We start from the raw sequence: 21484 nt of genomic DNA, 5'->3' as shown, positions 1-21484 counted from the left end.
CACCAACTCCGGGTTCTTGTGACGCAATAATAATGCTTCCTCTCTAGAGATACTCTTCCATCTTCAGCTTAATCTGCAGCATGACTCAGTTGTTTGCCCACCAAATCTCTCATCCAGTTTGAGTGTTGCCCTAGAGCTACCTTGGAAGTGCTTTATAGGCCTTTTGCTCAAATGATGACATTGAAAGTGGCTAAGAAAGACAAAGACAAACTGAAGGAGGAGATCCCAAGATGCAGAGCTTATGGCACCAGACCCTGCAACTAGATGCTGTGAGCCAAAACTTTGTGGAGGTAGCTGCTGCTGTAGTACAAGTACTGGAAGGAAAGTCTGGTAAACTATTTGATCAGATGGAAGGAATAAGCACTAAACTCAAGGATTTTAAACATTCCTGGAAACCTGTCAAGCAAACAACAAATCTTTGCTGGAAAAAGTCAATGACCTAGAAAATGGGTCTAGGAGTAATCAAGTGTTTCCCAACCCTCTCCTGGAGGCACAACTACCCAGTTGAGTTTTCATGATATCCTTAATGAATATGTACGAGATAGATTTGCAAACACTGGAAACCCAGGGTATGCAAATCCACCTCATGCATATTCATTGTGGCAATCCTGAAAATCTGACTGGTTAAGTGTATCTCCAGGAGAGGGTGGAGAACACTGGTATAACCTCCGTATAGTGGGCAATCTGGAATCTGTATTGGATGGTGAGTTGGACTCACTTTTGGAAACCTGGCTGCCATGGGACCTGGGCTCGAGTTCCTGGCATGGCCCACAAACTAGGACTATTGAAACAAAATGGTGGCCAGTCGTGTGAGGCAATTGCCAGAATTAAACTTTATTCACAAACTGGAGATATTTCAAGCTTATAGACAGTGGGGAGAGTTATTCTACGATGGCAAAAAGATATTATTTCAAGGTTATTCTGTGGCCACAGTGGCAAAGAAGAAAGCTTTCACATTAATCTGCACACTTATTTAAAAAAAAAAAAAAAAAAAAGCTACACAACAACATTTGTTTACCCAGCAAAGCTCAAAGATTTTCCAGAAATCTGCTATTTGAGAACACAGAGGAAACACGTTTGTTTTTAAAAGATTTAGGTGAAGCATGATACTTCAAATTATTCTTCTGGCTGAATTATTATTATTCACTGTGTTTTTTTATAAAATGTGATTCATACTTGCAGATTAGCCTGTTGAGAGGCACAGTTACAGAAAAATAAGTCATGCCTCAATCAAGTAGAGGGCGTTTCCCTGGGTAGATAGGTTGTCTGTGTTTTTGTTCCCTCTTTTGGAGGTCTGTTTTGACTAAAATAAATTTGGCAAAGGAGATATTTATTTATATTTTTTTCTTTTCAGAAGCTGGATGTGGGGAGGGTCATCAGGTGATTCTATGTCTATTTTGGACATGAGGATATTATTGGGTTTTTTGGGTTAGTTGGGGAGAAGATCTTATAGGCGGAATTAAATATAGAAGTAAGTGATCAACAAGGGAGTGCTTCATTTTGCATTTTAGGATAGCACCATGGGTGTGTGCCTAGGTTCCAAGACCCATATCAGATATCATATAGTGAAATATTAATTTTCAGTGAATTTAAGTGGTCACATAATACACATGGCTAATAGCTAATGGCTTCTTACTTGGAATGTGTGTGGCATTGGTTCCGAGATTAAACAGTTCCAACCACTGCAAGCTATGAGAAGATTTCATACAAGTATTGCCATGTTACAGGAAACTCATTTGAGTGATATAAAGAATAGGAGACGTTTTGTTTGCCTCTTCTGCTCAGCGCAAGGCAATAGTGGCAATCCTAATAAGTAAATCTATTTCCTTCCAAAAGAAACTATCCGAGACCAAAAGAGTAGATATATCATCATGGAGAAGAAGATATATGGTATACCTATACTAGCTGGAAACTTATATTCACCTAACATATATAATCATAGGTTTTTTGTAAATTAGTAAATCTACTTGCAAGTTCTACTCATATTCTAATATTTTTACGGGATGACTTTAATACAGTTCATGACACAGAAATGAACAGGTTGCCTTTAGAACATCTACACCTTCAGATTACAGACATGGAATTTCTTACCTCTGTCAGCATTTAAGATTGCTAGATATCTGAAAAAGACTACATCCTTTAGGCCAGCGATTCTCAACTGGTGTGTCACGGCTTCCCTGTGTCCTGCTGCCCCGGTTGTGCTTTCTCTCCCTCTTTCATCGCGAGTCGCATATATTCTTTCACTAATACTGCTGCCGTTCTGTTCGGGCAGGAACAGCAGCAGTGTTAGTGAAAGCCAGTGGCGTACTAAGGGGGTGGGGGGGGGCGGCGGGCAACATTGGGAGTATTTCATAGCACCAATCAGCTGATTTTACGTACAATCTGGCTGCGCAGCTGCAGAAGAGAAAAGAAAACATGCTTTGCCTGTCCTGAGCACGCGATTCTCATATCAGCTCTGCTTTGCTTACTGGCTCCCATCCTGCCCTCTCTTGGCGCCTCTTTTGCTTTGGCCAACAATTAGAGGCCCAGCGCGGCACAGATTTGTGACAGGCAGGGGGTTCCCACCCCCCTGCCAACGATTAGAGGCCTCCAGCGCGGTAGCACTGTGGTGTCCTACCAGCAGGCTACTTGCACCTCACTGGCAGGAAGGAGGACCACCTTGGTGCAGAGGCAAGTCACATGATGTTGTGACAGAGGAGGGGGTGTGAGTGAGGTACGAGAAGGGGAGAGGGTGGTGAATGACAGAGGAAAGGGGAGGGAGTAGGAGTGAATGAGGGGGTGAATGACTGAGTAGGAAGAGGAGGGAGTAGTGGGAGGAAGGGAATGAGAGTGAGGGAAGGGGGTTTGAGTGACTGGGGGCGAGGGATGGAAGACAAGTGGGAAGGAGATGAGTGACAGAAGTGAGATGAAGGGGAAGGGGGAGTGAAGGAGAAGAAGAGTGTAGAAGAATGACAACATAAGAGAGCGGAGAACGTGTCTGTCTGTCCTCCACTAATTCATGACAATCTCAGGTTTACTGGAAATCAAAGTTCCAAGGTATGGCATGGGGGAAATATTTTATCCTTATCTGTTTTAATTATTGGGTATTATTTGATATGCCTGCTGTTTTGAAATATGAAATCATTTTTTAGGAAATTTGTTAAAATTTGTACAGGAGCTCTAATTATTGGATGATATTCATCAACTGTTTTGATATGTGTATTTTTTAGTATGGTTTTACTATTCTGATGGATTAATATTTCTTGATTGTCTTGTTTTGAGGAATAGTGATGTTCTGTTTTTCCATTGTTGTACTGTATACAGAATCTGGCTTGAGCGGTTTCTGGTTCCGTTTTTGTCTATGCGTGTGTGTGAGAGTGACAGACACAGGAAGTGTGTGTGAGTGTGTATGCGTGCCACCAGTCTATGATAATCTCAGGATGACAGATTTGGAGAGTAGGGTATTTTTAAAATCCTTATTAGTTTTAATTATTTGATGTGTCTATTTTGAAATATTTTATTGTTTAGGAAATTTTAAATTTACATATGGGTTGGGGGAACCAAAGGAAGTATCCGCCCAGGTACCAAATACTTTAGGTACACCACTGGTGGAAGCCGTCAACATCAGCAGCATGGCCCTGTCTTCTTCCTGCTCCCACAGCCTGGAACAGGAAGTGATGTAAGGGGGGCGCGCGGGAAGAAGAGAAGACCATGCTGCATAAGGTAGGGGCAGAAGCGTGGACCCAGACCAAAATCAAGCACTGCCAGCGATCAGCGACAGGGGAACAGAGTTAGCCCCTGCAGCCGATGGGATTCTTCATTCGAGCCACAGGAACTGGAGAAGGAGGCTACTGCAGTTATTTGTGCTAGGGAGGAGAGGGTTTGTAAGTGGCAGCGAGCCAGAGGGAGAGAGCATGTTTGTGCAAGTGTGATTGACAGCATGTATCAAAGTGAGAGAGCATATATGAGACAGAGTGTGAGAGAGAGCGAGACAGACAGAGAGAGAGAGAATATGAGTGTGAGTGAGAGTTTGAGTCAGTTCTAAGGAAGAGGACTGTGAGGACAGATCTTCAGCAGCTGCTGTACAATTATATCAAAAAAGATATAATTGCGATGGAGAAGGTACAGAGAAGGGCTACCAAAATGATAAGGGGAATGGAATAGCTCCCCTATGAGGAAAGACTAAAGAGGTTAGGACTTTTCAGCTTGGAGAAGAGATGGCTGAGGGGGGATATGATAGAAATGTTTAAAATCATGCGAGGTCTAGAACGGGTAGATGTGAATCAGTTATTTACTCTTTTGGATAGTAGAAAGACTAGGGGGCACTCCATGAAGTTAGCATGGGGCACATTTAAAACTAATCAGAGAAAGTTCTTTTTTACTCAATGCACAATTAAACTCTGGAATTTGTTGCCAGAGGATGAGGTTAGTGCAGTTAGTATAGCTGTGTTTAAAAAAGGATTGGATAAGTTCTTGGAGGAGAAGTCCATTACCTGCTATTAATTAAGTTGACTTAGAAAATAGCCACTGCTATTACTAGCAAAAGACATTTGACAGGATAAACTGATTTTTTTTTTTATTTGATGCTTTAAAGGCTTTTGGTTTCCAGGGTAGATTTTTAAAATTTTGTATATGCTTTATAAAAACCCCAAAGCAGCAGTCTCTCATAACTCCCTTTTCCGGAACATTTATAAATATTTTCAAAAGCATTGATCCCAGTACAGATACCTGGGGCACTTCATCTTTCTCCATCGAGAGAAATGCCCATTTAGTCCTACTCTGTTTTCTATCCTTTAGCCTAGTGGTTTTCAACCTTTTGTCTGTCAGGACATACCTGATAGATGGTTCTCACATGCTTGACACACTGAAACATGACAGTCACAAGACTATCAGGCTGATACAATACAGTGCGCTCCGGCGGAGCCCACTGTTAACCGGCATTCGGATGTGCATTTGACACGCTAGCTTTACCCCTTATTCAGTAAGGGGTAATATTGCGTTGAAAACGCGTGTCCAATCCCCCAAAACTAATAGCGCCCGCAACATGCAAATGCATGTTGCTGGCCCTATTAGGTATTCCCGCACGATACAGTAAGTAAAATGTGCAGCCAAGCCGCACATTTTACTTTAAGAAATTAACGCCTACCCAAAGGTAGGCGTTAATTTCTGCCGGAGCGGGGGAAGTGCACAGAAAAGTAGTAAAAACTGCTTTTCTGTGCACCCTCCGACAATATCATGGCGATATTAAGTCGTAGGTCCCAAAAGTTAAAAAAAAAAAGTTAAAAATTAAAAAAAATAAAATAAAATTAAATGGGCCCGCGGCTTGAAAACCGGACACTCAAACTCGTTGACAGCCACCGCTCCTGTCCAAAAAGAGGCACTAGGGACGTGCTAGTGTCCCTAGCGCCTCTTTTTACTGCGGGCCCCAATTTAAATAAATTTACTGAATCACACAATTTTTACTGTATCGGCCCGTAAATGTTAATGTACACTTTGCATCCTCAGGAACCCCACTGCCCCACCCCTCAGCAATTGGGTTTAAAGCAGAACTAGAACATTTCCTGTACAACTTAACATACAAAAAAATATATTATGGTGTTATCTCAATAACAGCAACACAAACTTCCTCTACCATCAGGCACAATAGCCCTGCTTATAAATAGACAGCAGCTCACCACCAATGCATGTCCTATTGAGAAAACTCAACAAATACGGTAAGGTATTTTACTAGCCATGCTAGTTAAATACCTCACCTCGTACACACACACACACACACAACTGATCTTCACCAAGTACAGAAAGACCACAAATTACAAATAGAGACAGCACCTGGAAAGGAAACCAAAAAAAGCCACTCTGCATGCAGTGCAAACCTGGAGAAACGGAAGCCAAGATCAGCACCTAACATACTCCCAGGATCTGCAATAATGCACACAAACTAATCTGCACAAAGTTACACCTGCATTATGGCATGCACTCTAATGGAACATCAGTACCTATGAAAAGGCAACCCTACGAATATTAAACCAGGCCCTAAACACCAATGCACCTTCAGTTAGGAAAACAGAACAAGCCAAGCTGCTATAGATCCTCACACAGAAATAATTGCAAAAACCTTTACTGATAAATGTTTCAAAACAGCTGATGAACAGAACATCTAACAATTAAAAACTCTTAAAATTATTAAAAATGATCCAAACACTAATAAAATATTTCAAAACAGCAGACACGACACATAATACCCAATAATTAAAATGGCAGTCAATCAAGAAAAATGAACTTAAAAAGCCACCTTAACTTCCCTTCTCCAGCAGCTTTCCTACTCCTTTTCTTGCAGGCCAGCAGCAGACACCAGAAGCAGCAGTGGTTGCTGAATCTCTGTCATCATGGTCCTCTTCCTTAGGGACCACAACCAGTCTGTGTCGCTCTCTCTCACACACTCTCGTCACACCCTCAGGACCAGTTTCTGTATCTCACAGGTATTACAAACAATATACCCGTGTATTTCAATGAATTTTATCTTCAATTTTTATTATTTAACAAACCTTTAAAAACATAACACATATCTATTTATATCACCCATACACACCACATTCACTCACACAACAATAAACTATTAAAAGCTAACAATACAAACTTGTTACACTTTAACAATACTATTGCAATATTCCCTAATTTACAATATAAACACCCCAATTTCTACCACTGTTATATTTAACACCAATGTAAACAATCATTTGTAATTAGAGTTCCTTATTAGATTCATATTTCATAAATTACATCCTAACATGATGAACATTTATAATACTCTTTGCTTAATTTCCCGTCTGAGTTTCTTATTAAATTGCCGTTTTCATTTTCATGAAATTCATGACTTGTATCCCAACACAATCGATATTGCAATATTGCAATATCGATTGTGTTGGGATACAAGTCATGAATTTCATGAAAATGAAAACGGCAATTTAATAAGAAACTCAGACGGGAAATTAAGCAAAGAGTATTATAAATGTTCATCATGTTAGGATGTAATTTATGAAATATGAATCTAATAAGGAACTCTAATTACAAATGATTGTTTACATTGGTGTTAAATATAACAGTGGTAGAAATTGGGGTGTTTATATTGTAAATTAGGGAATATTGCAATAGTATTGTTAAAGTGTAACAAGTTTGTATTGTTAGCTTTTAATAGTTTATTGTTGTGTGAGTGAATGTGGTGTGTATGGGTGATATAAATAGATATGTGTTATGTTTTTAAAGGTTTGTTAAATAATAAAAATTGAAGATAAAATTCATTGAAATACACGGGTATATTGTTTGTAATACTTGTCAGTGTTAATACCTGTGGTAGACCCAGGATAATTCTATTAATATACTTGACCATAGTGGTTACCTCTGTATCTCACAGACCAATCTTCCCAACCAGGCTCTCTCTCACACACAAACATGTCACCTTCCTCACCGGTCTCTCAATCACACAATGCTCTCTCGCTCTTACTTACACACAGACTTTCAGTCACTTGCGTGTTCTCTCTCACTTATACACTGGCTGGTTGACTGTCTCACTTCCACTCCTTCTCTCCCTCCCCCAGAGCATAAATAGTAGCTGCAGCAGCCTCCTCCAACTCCCATGGCCCAAGAAAGAAGAATCCCATTGCCCGTGGGGACTAACGCTGCTGTCTCCCTTGCTGATCGCCGGCTGCTTCTGCTTTTGCTCCAGGCCTGCGCTGCTGTTCAATGCAGCATGGCCTTTTCTTCCCACTACACAAGTTCTCACACACACACACACACCACACTTCCTCATGCCACGGCCTCTCTCCAGTTTTTCTTTCTCTGCCACCAGCAGCTCTACCAGGGCCTCTCTCTCACCTTTATTTCCTCAGCTGCTGGCCCTCTCTCTTTTTTCTTTCTTTCTTTGGCTGCAGTGGTCCCCTCTGGGTTTCACCCTTTCCAGCACTGCTGCCTCCACCCACCAGGTATGAGACCCCGTCCCTTCCATTCACTCCTCTCCCCTCCTTTCTCGCCCCACTCTGCACCATTCTCTTTGCTCCATCCATCTTTCTCTCCCCTTCCCATCCACCTCACTCATTCCTTTCTTCTTCCACTCTCTCATCCCAATCTCTCCCCTTCCTCTCCTGCTTGGCCCAGCCAGGTCCTCTTTGGTGTGGCCTTGCCTCCCAGTCAGTGGCTGTGCTCCTACAGTGCCTCATTGTTCTTTTTCTATGGGTGAGGCTTGGCCTCCCCATTTCACACCCACTAGTGGTTCGCCTGACGCCACTTTCCCTTCCTTCCCTCAAACCCACAGCTTCTTACCCTTCCCACTTACTCACTCACATGCTCTTCCCCTTTCCTTCCATTCCCTCTCACCTCATCCACAACCACCCCCTCTTTTTCCTGGCAAGCTTTTGCTCTGGAGCTAGAGGGTGGAAACCCAGCCATCGCACCATTTTTCTTTTTGCCGGGGGAGCCTTATTCATCATCAAATCGCGCTGTTGCACCCGCGCGGAACTCTCTGCCTGCCAAACAGTCAAGTAATTGTGCCATCCTTGTCCTGCCAGCGAGGGTGGGAACCTCACCGGCACATCTCTAAACACGCCGCTCGCTTTCACAAGCACCTCTGGGCTTGAATGTGCTGACAGCATGGGCAGGAACGGCAGCAGTGCTCATCGAAGAAATGGGTGCCCCTCGCTGGGGTGGAGAAGAGGGAGGGAAGAGCAGTGGGAGACCAGAAGTGCGCGACACACCGATTGAGAACCGCTGCTTTAGCCAGTTACCAATTCACAATAGGATATTGCCTCCTATGCTATGAATTTTAATTTCCTGATTAATCTCTCATGAGGGAATTATCAAACCCCTTCTGAAAAGCCAATACACTTATCAATTGATTCACCCTTGTTCACATGTTTAACTCCTTCAAAAACATTTAAGATTTATAAGGCAAAACTTCACTTTGCTAAATTGTTGGCTCTGCCCCGTTAATCTGTGGTCACTTTGCTGACTTCTAGCACTAGTTTCACAAGCAGCATAAAAGCAGCCAGAAATTGAGACGAGCTAGCAATATACCTTGTACATTAAAAATTTCCCTTCATTCATTAAGCTCTCTTTCAAAAATCACAGCTGGACTATGTCAAACCGTGGATTTCAGGTACATGGACATAAAATAGATTTTCAGCAGCAACAGGAAATCAACTGCTACAAAGAGGGCTTTCCCTATGAGGCTACTCCATCAGCCACACTTCTTGCAGACTGACTGTGTGTGTGTGTGTCTAAAGACACTGTAAAACAGGATGTGAACACTGGAGGCGTATTGCTGATTTATCTTTAGCAGTAATTGTAAAGTGTAACCTTGGGCCAATTTGATGGCCCTGTGATTGTGCTGCCATGCATGAGACCCAAGTGAGATTCCCAAAGCCAGCTTTTGCTTGAGTTGGCACAGATATGAGCTTTCCCAACCATTACAGATGGGATTCAGGGTGCACATGTACAATCAGTGGGTCCCCCTACCAAGGGTTGGGTACTAGGAAGAAACTAATGGGAACTAATCAGAGTAAAAACCTTGAGAGCCTCAGCTATCATGAATAGAAGCAAGTGGGTGTGGCTCAAATTTCAGGTACATAGAACATAAACCAGGAAAAAAGAAAGATAGCATGCCCATTGTTCTTTTACTAGCTTGCATTAGCTGGTTTGTTTTTAAGGATGACTTGGCACCTGACCACTGCAGCTCCACAGGCCGATGGGAAAATGTTTTCATCCATTCTTTCTTGGAGTGTCCTACAAAATCAGCGTGGATGAGTTTGCCAGGCCCTGAGAACCAGCACCATTGTGCAGCAGAAGAGAACAATTTGCTCTGCTGTTGAAAACACACAAGCTGAGTCTGTGCTCTCATTCTGCGTCTTTAAGTAATTACATTTTAAATTAATACAGAAAAAAGTTATTAAAGACTGTCATGTAAATTGTGTTATTTTGACCAATATAAAGTATGGGGAATTTTGCAGAATTTTAAGTTTGTGTGCAGAATTCCCCCAGGACTAAAGGTAAACAAAATATTTTAAAACCAGTCAAAAAAAAAAAAAAAACCAACCACCAGGGCATGGAGGTAGGGCCCTCTTATACAAGGGCTTCCCAAGCAGAATGACATGGTGTACCTTCAGACACTTTTATGTGGCACACCCAATCGGAACTATTGCCTCACAACAGAAGCCACCATTAGTGGCTCTTAACCATGTATGAGCTCCTTCCTAAGAGTGTGTGTGATCATGCATTACCTCTTCCTAGTTCAAGCATATGCTCTGAAGTGTGGTAATTAATGGGCAGCACCTAGGGCAGGGGTGGCAGACTCTGGTCCTCGAGAACCACAAACAGGCCAGGTTTTCAGGATATCTACAATGAATATGTACGAGAGAGATTTGCAAAACAAAACTCGCTCATGCATCTTCACTGTGGATACCTGAAGCCCCGACCTGTGTGTGGCTCTCAAAGATCCGAGTCAGCCACCTCTAATGTAGGTCCATGGATAGCTGGGCTCCACCTTGTGCAGTACACATGAGCTTCCTCAGAGTCCTTCCATCCTTTGACTTAACCCCAGGCTGAGGGAGATAGGAAGACCATGCACAGAGTAATGGATGTGACTCACTGAATGTTGGCGGCAGCAGCACTGGAGGTGTTCTGACAAACACATGCGGCAGACAGGGAAATTAACCATGCCAGCTGCACCCAGCACACTGATTTCTGCACTTGTATCCAGAGCGAACTGACCCATTGTGACCAGTTCATGTGTGTTGCTGCCCCCCCCCCCCCCCCTCTCTCTGTTTTAAAATTTGGAAGAGACTGGTGGGGCCTTTCAGCACTTCTCTAACTCTTCTTTTGACCATACGGGTTCTTTCCATGTTCACACTAGCAGCCCCATGGAGGCTGGGATGCCACATAAGGTTTTTGATAAATATAGGTGTACCTTGAGCTTGGGAAAAAGTCTGCCATACATGCTACAATATGATAAAAATGCTGCCTCTCAGGAGGCACTAAGTATTGACAATTATCTAATTATACATGCCAGCTATCCAAGATTAAGTTGATCTCGTTCATACAAGCAAGCATCCTTAGCCTCAGAGAAACAGTCACCCTTCCAGGGATACACAGTGGCTTTTCCAGATAAACAGAAGCCTACTAATCGTTACTCTTGCTTTTAGTTATGTCTGCTTTCCTATTTCATTGTATGTGGGTAGAAACTGTGCCTCTGAATTGCAATTTTTTTAGTGGTTAGAATACTATCTCTGAGTAGGGAGTGAGGCACTGTCAGCCTTCAGTTAAACCCCCTAGATCTCCACTGGATGTCCCTAGCACACCCTGGGTTAAGATTTAGGAGTAGGAGCGGCAGGCCATCCCTGACCAGAATGTCCCTTGAGAGTGTTGGGTTGCCCAGCCCAGCCTGTAGAAAAGCAGGCAGAGCAAGAAATCAGTAGGACAAATTTTGAGTTAGTTTTGTGGATGGAGAAGAGTGCAGTTTGAAGGTTGCCCAGTCTCCAACATTAGGCCCCTCAGCATGGCATACACTTATCTAGTACCAACCAGAAGGGGTTGTCTCAGTGGAGAAAAAGGATTGTTGTAGAATTTTTATTTTTTTTTTTTTGTGGAGAACCTCTATTTCTGCCACAGGAGGATTCTTCTCCCCGCCCCCCCCTGCCTGGAGGAGGTCAGGAAAAGACCAGGGCTCCCTGTCTACAACACAAGGAGGGACAGCAGTGTCCTGCTACAGTAAAGTCTGCTGTATTTTGGAGAAGATTTTTGTTCCTCTTTGTAGGGAGGAATTTTTGCCCCCAACTTTCTCACAGTCAAAGAAAAAAAAAAATACTCTCTCCCGAACTCACATTGCTTTGAATATTTACAACTGAGGCACTGATTATTCTCGCTGCAGTGGAAAGAAGACAAGCATATGTGAGAGACGTGGGTGGAGGATATACAATGGGTGACAGGTAGCAAAAAGAATTCCATTTCCCAATGTAAGAAAAAGGCTATTGATTGCCTACTGATGGGCCTTAGCAAATACTTGAATAAGGAGCTTAACAGGGAGATTGCAATAGGAGATATAGTGTGATATTTACAGACTCTACACAAGGTGAATACAATACCGCAATGAAGTGAAAACTGATACATCATGCTTTTTATTGATAACATAAAAAGGTATCAGATTAAATTGGAAGTGCATAACTGTATTAAATGCAAAGCTGAACATGAGACATACTTTTTTTTTTTTTGCCCTGTCATACTTCTCTTTTGGGAGGATGTACTTTCAACGGTATAATATGCTGGGTGTTGTCTCAAAGGGGTGAAATTTTATTATTGGGGGATTTGTCCCATATTCCAGGAGCCAATAAAGGTAAGGAAAAAAATTCACACTTTTAGCTCTGCAAATCGCATGCAAATGTTTGTTAGCTAGAAGATACGCCTCCCACTCTAAATATCTGAGCTTATGCACTTAGAAAATTTAGAGGCAAAATTGTCCCAAGCATAAATACTGCGAGGAAATTTTTTTTGATCAGAATGTTAGGAGGGGAATGACAAAACTGAGGATGTCATAAAGCCTCTGTATCGCTCCATGGTGAGACTGCACCTTGAATACTGTGTGCAATTCTGGTCACCGCATCTCAAAAAGGATATAGCTGCACTAGAGCAACCAAAATAAGGGGCATGCCCTATGAGGAAAGGCTAAAAAAGTTAGGGCTGTTCAGTTTGGAGAAGAGATGACTACGGAAGGATATGATAGAAGTCTATAAAATCATGAAAGAACTTGAATAAGTTAATGTAAATCTGTTATTTAATCTCTCAGATGATAGAAGGACCAGGGGGCACTCCATGAAGTTAGCAAGTAGCTCATTTAAAATAAATAAAGAAAATACTTTTTCACTCAGTGCATAGTTAAACTCTGGAATTCATTGCCAGAGGATGTGTTTACAGTAGTTAGTGTAACAGGGTTTAACATCTGTTTGGATAAGTTCCTATAGGTTAAATCCATAAACTGATATTACAGTAATTAATAAGCAATAGTAGCTTGTGATCTATCTAATGTTTGGGTACTTGACAGGTACTTGTGACTTGGATTGGCCATTGTTGGAAACAGGATGCTGGGCTTGATGGCCCCTTGGTCTGACCCAGTATGGCATGTCTTATGTTCTTATGCATGTGTCTGCTTTGGGATTTTTCTCCTCGGTGGTGTATTTGATCTGGCAATCTTAAAATCTAATTTTCTCTCCCCTTAGATGCTTAGTCCCTACAGGTTGCATCAAGTGTTCCTACCCTAAGTCTATTTGCTGTGAAGGTTTAAATGGGTTATCAGTGTGAGGAAGGAACATGGTGTGGAAGGGGGTAAGTGTTGTCTTTTTAGTTGGCTGTTGAAGAGTTTGTAATTGTTTGTTAATAAGAAAATTGCAGTCTAGATGTTACAAATTTAGTGGCTTTATAATAATGATTGTTGGCATTAACCACTGCAATGCAAAGTTTCTAGATACATTTGGCTTGATGTCCACTATATGTGATATCTATGTTTCACCTCTGTATCATGTATCTCTGCTCTCAATAAAAAATTTAGAAAAAAAAGTTACATTTTCTAACTCACCCACTATTATGGCTTTGAAAAAGCTAATGCAACTAATTTTTCCAAAAATTGTGTAGCACTACATCTCTCTTATCAACCCAGAACCACCAACAGCAAAAAACTCACAAACAGACCACCTAATGCAGCAATAGGAGATGATTTATTTAAAAAGGGACTTTTATTCCACTTTATCAAATACCCTCTCAACAGCAGATTACAATAAAAATACATAATCAGAAGAAAGGCCTTAAAAGTCAAGGAAAACAAACACTATATTATTTCCTTAGACAGACCAATCCTACAAATGGGCAACAAAATAAAATCAAAGGTTCTAGCTGAAAGGCCTGGGAAAAGAATAACCCCTTGACCTTCTTTAGAAAGCTCAAATAATCAGAATCCTCACAAAGCTCGTGTGGGAGAGAATTCCACACAACAGGCATGGCAAAGGAAAAGGCTTTTATTCAGGCATCCTGTAACCGAGCTGCACAAACAGACGAAACCACAAGAAGCTCTTTCCATATGTTTCTATGTTTACTGCCTCCTAAATACTGCACCGAGTCCCCCCTCTGCCCCCACCCCAAACAAAGCAGGCAAACTACACCTATGGGGCTTTCCCAGATGAATGCACCAGACTGTCGGGAACAAAATCTCTTTCAAGGATTGATGACCATCCCCTAATATGGCCTCATGGGCTAATGTAAAGATCTTAAACTGAACACAGGCAGAGACAAGTAAGCACTGTAAATCCTGCAATTTAGGAGTAATCCTACCCTGGGCCATCATATTTTGCACTAAGTGCAAAACTCTAAGCCAGAGCTTTGCAAAGTGTGTGTCGCCTGCAGTGTGCCGAGCAAGCCCGGTCCACGTGAGGGGGGGGCGGAGCAAGTGACGTCACCTACCTTCACTTCCTCGCAGCAAAAGCATTAAAGATTTCCAGCTGCGAGTGCGACCGAGCAAATTTGCTGTAGGTTTGCCTGGCCTATTCTTTAAAAAAAAAAAAAGTACTTCACTGCAGACCCCGTGGTGGCGCGGCTCTGGCGCAGGACCAGCCCTCCAGTTTGGCACCACACTCGCCCCTGCCTAATTGTAGAATTGCGGCGGTTTTATAATTAGGCAGGGGCCAAGCGTGGTGCAAAACTAGAAGACGCCGCAGGCAGAAAGTGCCACCCACAAACTCCCCCGCGGCCCTGGCCCTTCCCAGCAAGCAGTAGAGGAATCCGCAGCCACGGGGCAGGTTCCTTACTGACAGGCCGATACAGTACAGTGCGCTCCGGTGGAGCGCAGTTAACCCGCATTTGGACGCGCGTTTTCGACGCGCTAGCTTTACCCCTTTATTCACTGATGTCGTGCTGGAGGTGGTGGGGGGGGGGGGGGGGCAGGGTCTTCCCACTCCCTGCCAGCAGAAAAGCACACGTGCGGTTGGGCCCAAATATAGAGGTGAGTGACCCGGAGGAAGAAAGGATAGGTGACAACCACCGGGGAAGGGAAAGAAGAGTGAGTGGGAGGGGTGAGGTTGAGACAAATGGGAGAGAAAAAAGGTGAGTGAGAGGGAAGGGAATGGGGTGAGCGAGCCAAGGGGTATGAGGGGGAAGGTGAGAGAAGGGGGTGAGTGACAAAGGGAAGGAAAGGGGATGTGAGTGACAGGAAAGGGGAAAGTGGAGATGGGAGCTCAAAATAGGATGCGAAAACAGGTGAACAAGTGGGGATTCGAAAAGAAATGTGAAAGTGGCTCTCAAATCTCCTTTTGGACTCCCACTCATTCTCCCCTTCTCTTTCATATCCCCTTTTGAACTCCCATCTCACCTCCACTCTCTCCTTTCCTCTCATTCAGGCTCCCCTTTCCTTCCTTACACATCCCTCTCCCTCACCTCATTCTTTATTAATAGAAATATATATATACAAATATTTGGGAGCTCTGGGTGATCACTGCAGTGTGTCTTTGCATGGGTGCAGAGTGATGTTTACCCAGAGCTGCTGCAGACATCAAGAAGAGAGGCCACGCCAGAGAGGGTGACGGTGCCCGGGCTGCTGGGTTCTCATTGACTTAGCACAGAAGTGTTAAAATGAGCAGCCTTGCTCTACTCTAGGGTGTGTTCTACTACATGCAAGCCGATACAGTACAGTGCGCTCCGCCGGATGGCCCTATTAGTTATTCCCGTGCGATTCACTAAGTAAAATGTGCAGCCAAGCCGCCTACCCAAACGTAGGCGTTAATTTCTGCCGACATGGCGATATTAAGTCGGAGGTCCCAAAAGTTAAAAATAATCAAAATTTTTTTTTTTTAAATCTGCCTGTGGCTTGAAAACCGGACGCTCAATCTCGCTGACAGCCGCCGATCCTGTCCAAAAAGAGGCGCTAGGGACGCGCTAGTGCCTCTTTTTACCGCGGGCCCTAATTTAAAATATTTTGTTTTAGTGAATCGCATGCACAGGAGAGTGGCCTGTGCGCATGCCGGGAGAGTGGGTGCTCGCCCGCGAACTTTACTTTATCAGTCTATTAGTTAGTTAGTGAAAATGTGACATTTAAGTTGGAGATCTGTTTGGCTCAGTTCTGCCAGGCTCCAGGTTTTATTATTGTTACTCATAAATTATAACATTAATCTTGGAATATTATATATTTTTAATATAAATGAAAGGTTTTCATGAGATAGTGTATGTATATATTTAAGGAAACATACATAAATTGTCAAAATACGTTTCATTCATTTAACTTTTAACCTCTGGTTTGCTAGTAGACAATTACTGTGTCATGAAATTATGTTTGTCTAAAAAGTGTGTCACCAACATGAAAAGCTTGGAAAGCTCTGCTCTAAGCAATGATTTGGTAAGACCAATACACAATATTGCAATAATCAATAGTACTTAAGTCAGGAGACTGTATCATAGTGTGAAAAACAGCCAAGTCCAAAATATATTTTAAGCACATCATCTAAGTTTGTAAAAAGCAGATTCAGTGACTGCTTTAACTTGATCTTTTCAAAGTCAGAGAGGAATCCAAATGGATCCCCAAATTACAAGTCTCAGATTGTAAGGGTAAAGAAAACATTTCCCTATTACTACCTGTGTAGGATCTTTCAGAAGAGGGGACTTACCAATTAAAATAATTTTACTTTTTTTGTTTTATAAAGAGGTTCAAAACTAATTTAAATAGCACTGAAAGCCCCTATCCTTGTGGGCCACCAGAGTCTAGAAGCTTCCAGGAGGAGCATGTGCTCCCAATCCTTATTTGCTTTCTATCAGCAAGAAATGATATAAAATCAAAGTGAGCAATACATCATCAAAATCAATTGACAATAGCCAATGGATCATGATTTGGTGACACATAGGCAGCAGAAAAGTGTCTAAGAAAATGAAAAACATGGACTGCTCATTGTCCAGAACACGACACAGAGTGCCTTATAAAGACACCAACAGAGTCTCTGTCCCATAGCCCCTACAAATTGTGCTCCTCCAGGAAATCCTCCAACTAGTGGAGAACCAATTCTCCCCCCTGCCCAACAAAAGAGGTGCATAGTATGCTGTCCTAAAAAACTAACTGGGCGATGCATTAAGCCATGGTAGTGCTCTAACGTGTATATCGCGTGATAGATGCAATAATTTGCATGGCCCTGCCAAGGTTCCCTCCCCTATTACAATGACCTGCTTTATATGCAATCTGTATACATGAATAATGCATATGCATACAAAAAAGGTCATTAATAAGAAATTTGATGTAAATATTGTATCGTGGCTGACTGAGAAAGCGGTCAGCCGTGATAAAATAAATACCACCTTCGGGAGAATCAGTAAATGTAATGTGGGAGCCCGAGGACCCTAATATGGGTCCCAAAGCTGACCCTTGGCTCAACCCAGGGCTGCCACTTGAGGCAGCCCAGACTACTCAAAGTAAAAAAAAAAGTTTCCAGTTCATGCACAGTGATGCCCCCCCCCCCCCAAATCCCAGTGTTCCAATAAATCCAGTTCCCACCCCCACCCACCCAACTAGAGACAACACATCATTGGGGGTATAGTGCCCCCCCACCCCTCCAAAAGGTACCACCAAAAATCAATGGGGTTCAAGTGAACTGGAAACTTTTTTTTTTTCTTTGAGGAGTTGGCAGCCCCAGGTTGTGCCAGGGGTCAGCACTGATCCCCCACTCAACTTTCCTTTTTACAGGGCACCTTCTTAAGCAGCTGGCCCTTTAAGGCAATAGGTGGCCCCAACCCTTGAGGTTGGGGCCACCATCTCACCTACAGGGTCGCTACCCATGTTCTTTTATCCCACAGTGTATTACCCTGAGACAAAAGAACATGCCATAGAGTCAAGGTGTTTTATCGGGGGAGAGGCCCCACTATCATGGCAACCCCCCCCCCCCCCCCACGAAAAAACATTGCAGTTTATTGCATCCAGGTGTAAGTTGGTAAGGATGTAATGAGGTTCCCCCCCATTACATCCTTTTTACCAGCTCTGTTGTATGGGGGAAATGGAAGGGTAGGGGGGAGTGAGATCAAACACATGCTCACTGTCCCTACAGCTGCCTGCCCCCACCCCCTCCCTCCAAGTTTCTAGTGTTTTTTCACTGACATTGTTCCACATATTGGAATTTCTGAAAAGAGGAAAATCTCAAATTCTGTCCAGATTTAAAAACAGTTTATGAACACATGTCACAATCCTGAAAATAAAGAGGAATTGCTTACATAAGTAAAATTAAAGGACCACATTTGGAACCAATAAGAATGCCAAGGAATACAGGCACTTCTGATCATAAAGAGTTAAAACCATACATTTTATTCTAACTTTTATTCTTGCATCTTTTGGCCAGCAGATCTGTCCAGGAAACTAACTGAAGAGACTCTTGTATCAGTCTTTGCTTCTCAGAAATATGGTCTAGATTTGTCCTAACTACTACTCAAGCAGTCACAAGACTTATGACCATCTTTTCACTGTCACTATTTGGTGGCTCGTAAAATAATACAATCACATTTTTAGTGTTGTGGATAATCATCACATTCCCTTTGCTTCTCTCTAATAGAAACATCCTCCATCATCCCTCATAGTCAGTATTCCTGTCCCTAATGTATTTGTTCTTTGCTGCACCCCTTTTCAGACTGGGAGATCAAAGTTTTACACTATCAATACAAAATCTGTTCATCCATAATGAGTAAGCATTATGAAAATCTTGTTGATATTAATAATTCCTCCCTAGCTAAAAAAAAGTAATTCACTGACCTCCACTGGAAAAACCACAAAGACCATAAACCATACAAAAGCCCCCTGCAAAGCATACAGGTTAACCCCCTCACAATTGAAAGTAAGGACTTCCTTTTCCAAACTATTCACTTCTCATTTCTTCTCAGCCACAATGTTTAATGCATGTTAAGACCTGGGTGGAGTTATGCCTACTGTATCTATAGTTACAACAGAAGTGTTGATATTGAGTACTCTAACCTTCAGATGATTTCAAAATCACTTAGCTCAATTAATTTTGACTTTATGCTAATAAAGACAGGCAGAACCAGTATAGCAGTGATTTACAATGTTACTTGGGCTCTCTCCACATTGGTGACTTCAGGAACAGGAAACAGCAGCTGTGCCATTGTTCTTTTCCTCAGATTGGCCCTATTCATCAGCTATCAAAGAGCCTGATATAATAAAGACCTGAGTAATACATGTACACTGAACTTCAGCACACAATCGTTTTACTCATGTGATTATAAAAGCAGCAAACTAATGGTATGATAATACATTGGCAGGCCGATGCAATATAGTGAATGTGGCCAAGCGCACAGGTTTACAGCCACTTGGATGCGCATTTAGAACGCGCACCCAAAACCCCTCAAGCAATAAGGGGATCAGTGCGTCCAAAATGCAAGGCCAAACCAGCGCAAACTAATAGCGCTCATCACGTGTAAATTCATGTTGAACATGTATTAGCTATTGCCCCCCCCATGCAAAAAAAAAAGTGTATCCAACCTGCACATTTTTAATCTCAAAAATTAACACCTGCCTCGATATTGCATCAGTCTGTGGGAAAATGTGAGTACAACAATATGCTTATCACATACAAATCTTGTACTCCAGCTTCAGCCCCATCTACTAAAATTAGCTCCAGAAATGTGAATTATCTTTACTCTAACTCTGACCAGAAATTACATTTCCAGTACAAAGAATAAAATGAGTTAAGTCTACACACTTCTGTGCATTGGAGAGTAATATCACCTTGATTAACATGGGATCTGCATGGAGAAGTGCTAATTTAAGCACAGTTTTACTTAGGTTTGTGCATACAATTTCTGTGTGCTAAACTCCTTGTTAAAGTGAGAGTAAAGTTGTAGACACAAATATGCGCACACACCCACTTGCACCTAACTATATCAGAGCCACCATAATAACATGCTTCTGCATATTAATTTTAACCCTTTCATACTATAAACATTGTACCAAGGATCAAAACATAAAAAACAAACAAAAAGTCTTCTAACACAAAGTCCATCAGAAAACTGTTGGTATATGGGCACCCAGGACATGGATTCCAAGATACAGAGCATGAGGCTATGGAAATTACTGCAAGTACTCTAGGAGTCAGAATATTCTCATCGGGTTACCTTGAACAGATATCTCAGGGGCAGGAATAGGTTAGTTTGTAGCTTGTGTGGGTACCCAAACAGCATTCTGGATCTCAGGACATCCTTTCCAGGTGCTAAGACCCCACACTTAGTATCCGAGATTTTTTGTTAAGAGTTCCCGAAATTCAAGCCTGGAGCTTGAAATACCCACAACACATACCCTGTTCCAGCACCCAAAGTCACTCAATCTTTAGAGAGGTTTTTTGGATTTAAAAATGTAACCACCAATCTGCAAATTTAAGACCTCTAGGATACACAATCTGTTCATTGGATCCTGGAGGATATTCTGAACAGCTTTGTGTCTTTTCAAAGTAGAATCACTTCAAAATTATTTTCACTCTGGTCGGCTGAATATATTTGAATGGGGGAATACAAGTCTACATTTCTTTTCAGAATTCGACTCTGCAGAGGTTTCGAACATGGCTCCCCATGCTCGCCGATTTTATTTCTGTTCGATATGCTTGGCATTATATTTTAAGTCCAGGGACCTGCGAACTTTGGACATCCACAGTAATAAAAGGTGTGCTTTTGTTCAAGTTACATTATCTTCAGATCAGCCTCATCGTGCAATCGTACGACAGCAGCGGTCCGAAAGTAGGAAGGCAACAGAGTGCGACAAAGGGCACGAGCCGCCAGAAACCTCCGGGTTTCCTTTTCAAGTCTCCGGAGCGGAGCCCAGCAATATTAATTCCAGAGCTGCTACTGCCGACTCGCAGCTCCACTTCCCACGCGCCCCGCAAAAGTTTCCCACCACGCCCAGGGTGAGGGCAGGCGGCAGCCGCCCTCTCGGGGACCAGCTGGGGAGGGAGCGCGGTAGGAAGCAGAGCTGTTGCCCCCTCAGAACTCCCCTCACAAGCAGCAGCGCAGGACGAAACTCACCTCCGGAGCCAGATAAGAAACAAAGGAAGGCTTCACAGGCTTAGCACCTCCAGCAGCCCCCAACCCTAACATTTTACAGCTGCCAGACGGCAGATCTTAGGCTACTCGACCTCTAATGCCGCCACCGCCGCCTCCCACTTCCGTCTCTCTCTCACCAGGTACCCTCTTCCGCCTCTAGCTCCAAAGCCAATCGCCTTCGCTGCACGCCCCACCCACCGCTGAACACTCATTGGCTCTCGCACCAAACTAATAAACATTCTTATTTGTGACAGGCCGTTGCCCAGGAAACGTGTCGGGGTAGGTTGTGCCTCCTGTCCATCAATACAACTTTGTTATTTTGTTGTTGTTCTTTTCCCCCGTAGAGGGGGCTGCCCTTCCAACTCCCAACCAAAGAGAGCCCCGCCTCAGCCCTTCCTGCTGATTGGCTGAG

The 21484-nt window shown here is 42.9% G+C and overlaps 1 protein-coding gene across 4 annotated transcripts in view; it reads right to left on the bottom strand.

Moving 5' to 3' along the window:
* Positions 1–21227, bottom strand: part of MTMR12 (myotubularin related protein 12) — a 252214-nt gene extending 230987 nt beyond the window's left edge. For 2 of the 4 annotated variants that reach the window (XM_029579298.1, XM_029579307.1), the window contains exon 1: positions 21055–21227. In XM_029579298.1, the coding sequence (XP_029435158.1) occupies positions 21055–21126 (72 nt within the window). In that variant the 5' untranslated portion in view covers positions 21127–21227. The remainder of the gene's footprint in view (positions 1–21054) is intronic. The other 2 variants (XM_029579315.1, XM_029579323.1) reach the window with 1 other exon arrangement.
* Between the last annotated feature and the right edge of the window lie 257 nt (positions 21228–21484).

Source organism: Rhinatrema bivittatum, chromosome 1, assembly GCF_901001135.1.
Source record: "Rhinatrema bivittatum chromosome 1, aRhiBiv1.1, whole genome shotgun sequence".
NCBI classification, from domain to species: Eukaryota; Metazoa; Chordata; class Amphibia; order Gymnophiona; family Rhinatrematidae; genus Rhinatrema; species Rhinatrema bivittatum.
This window is presented reverse-complemented; position numbering and strand designations above follow the sequence as displayed.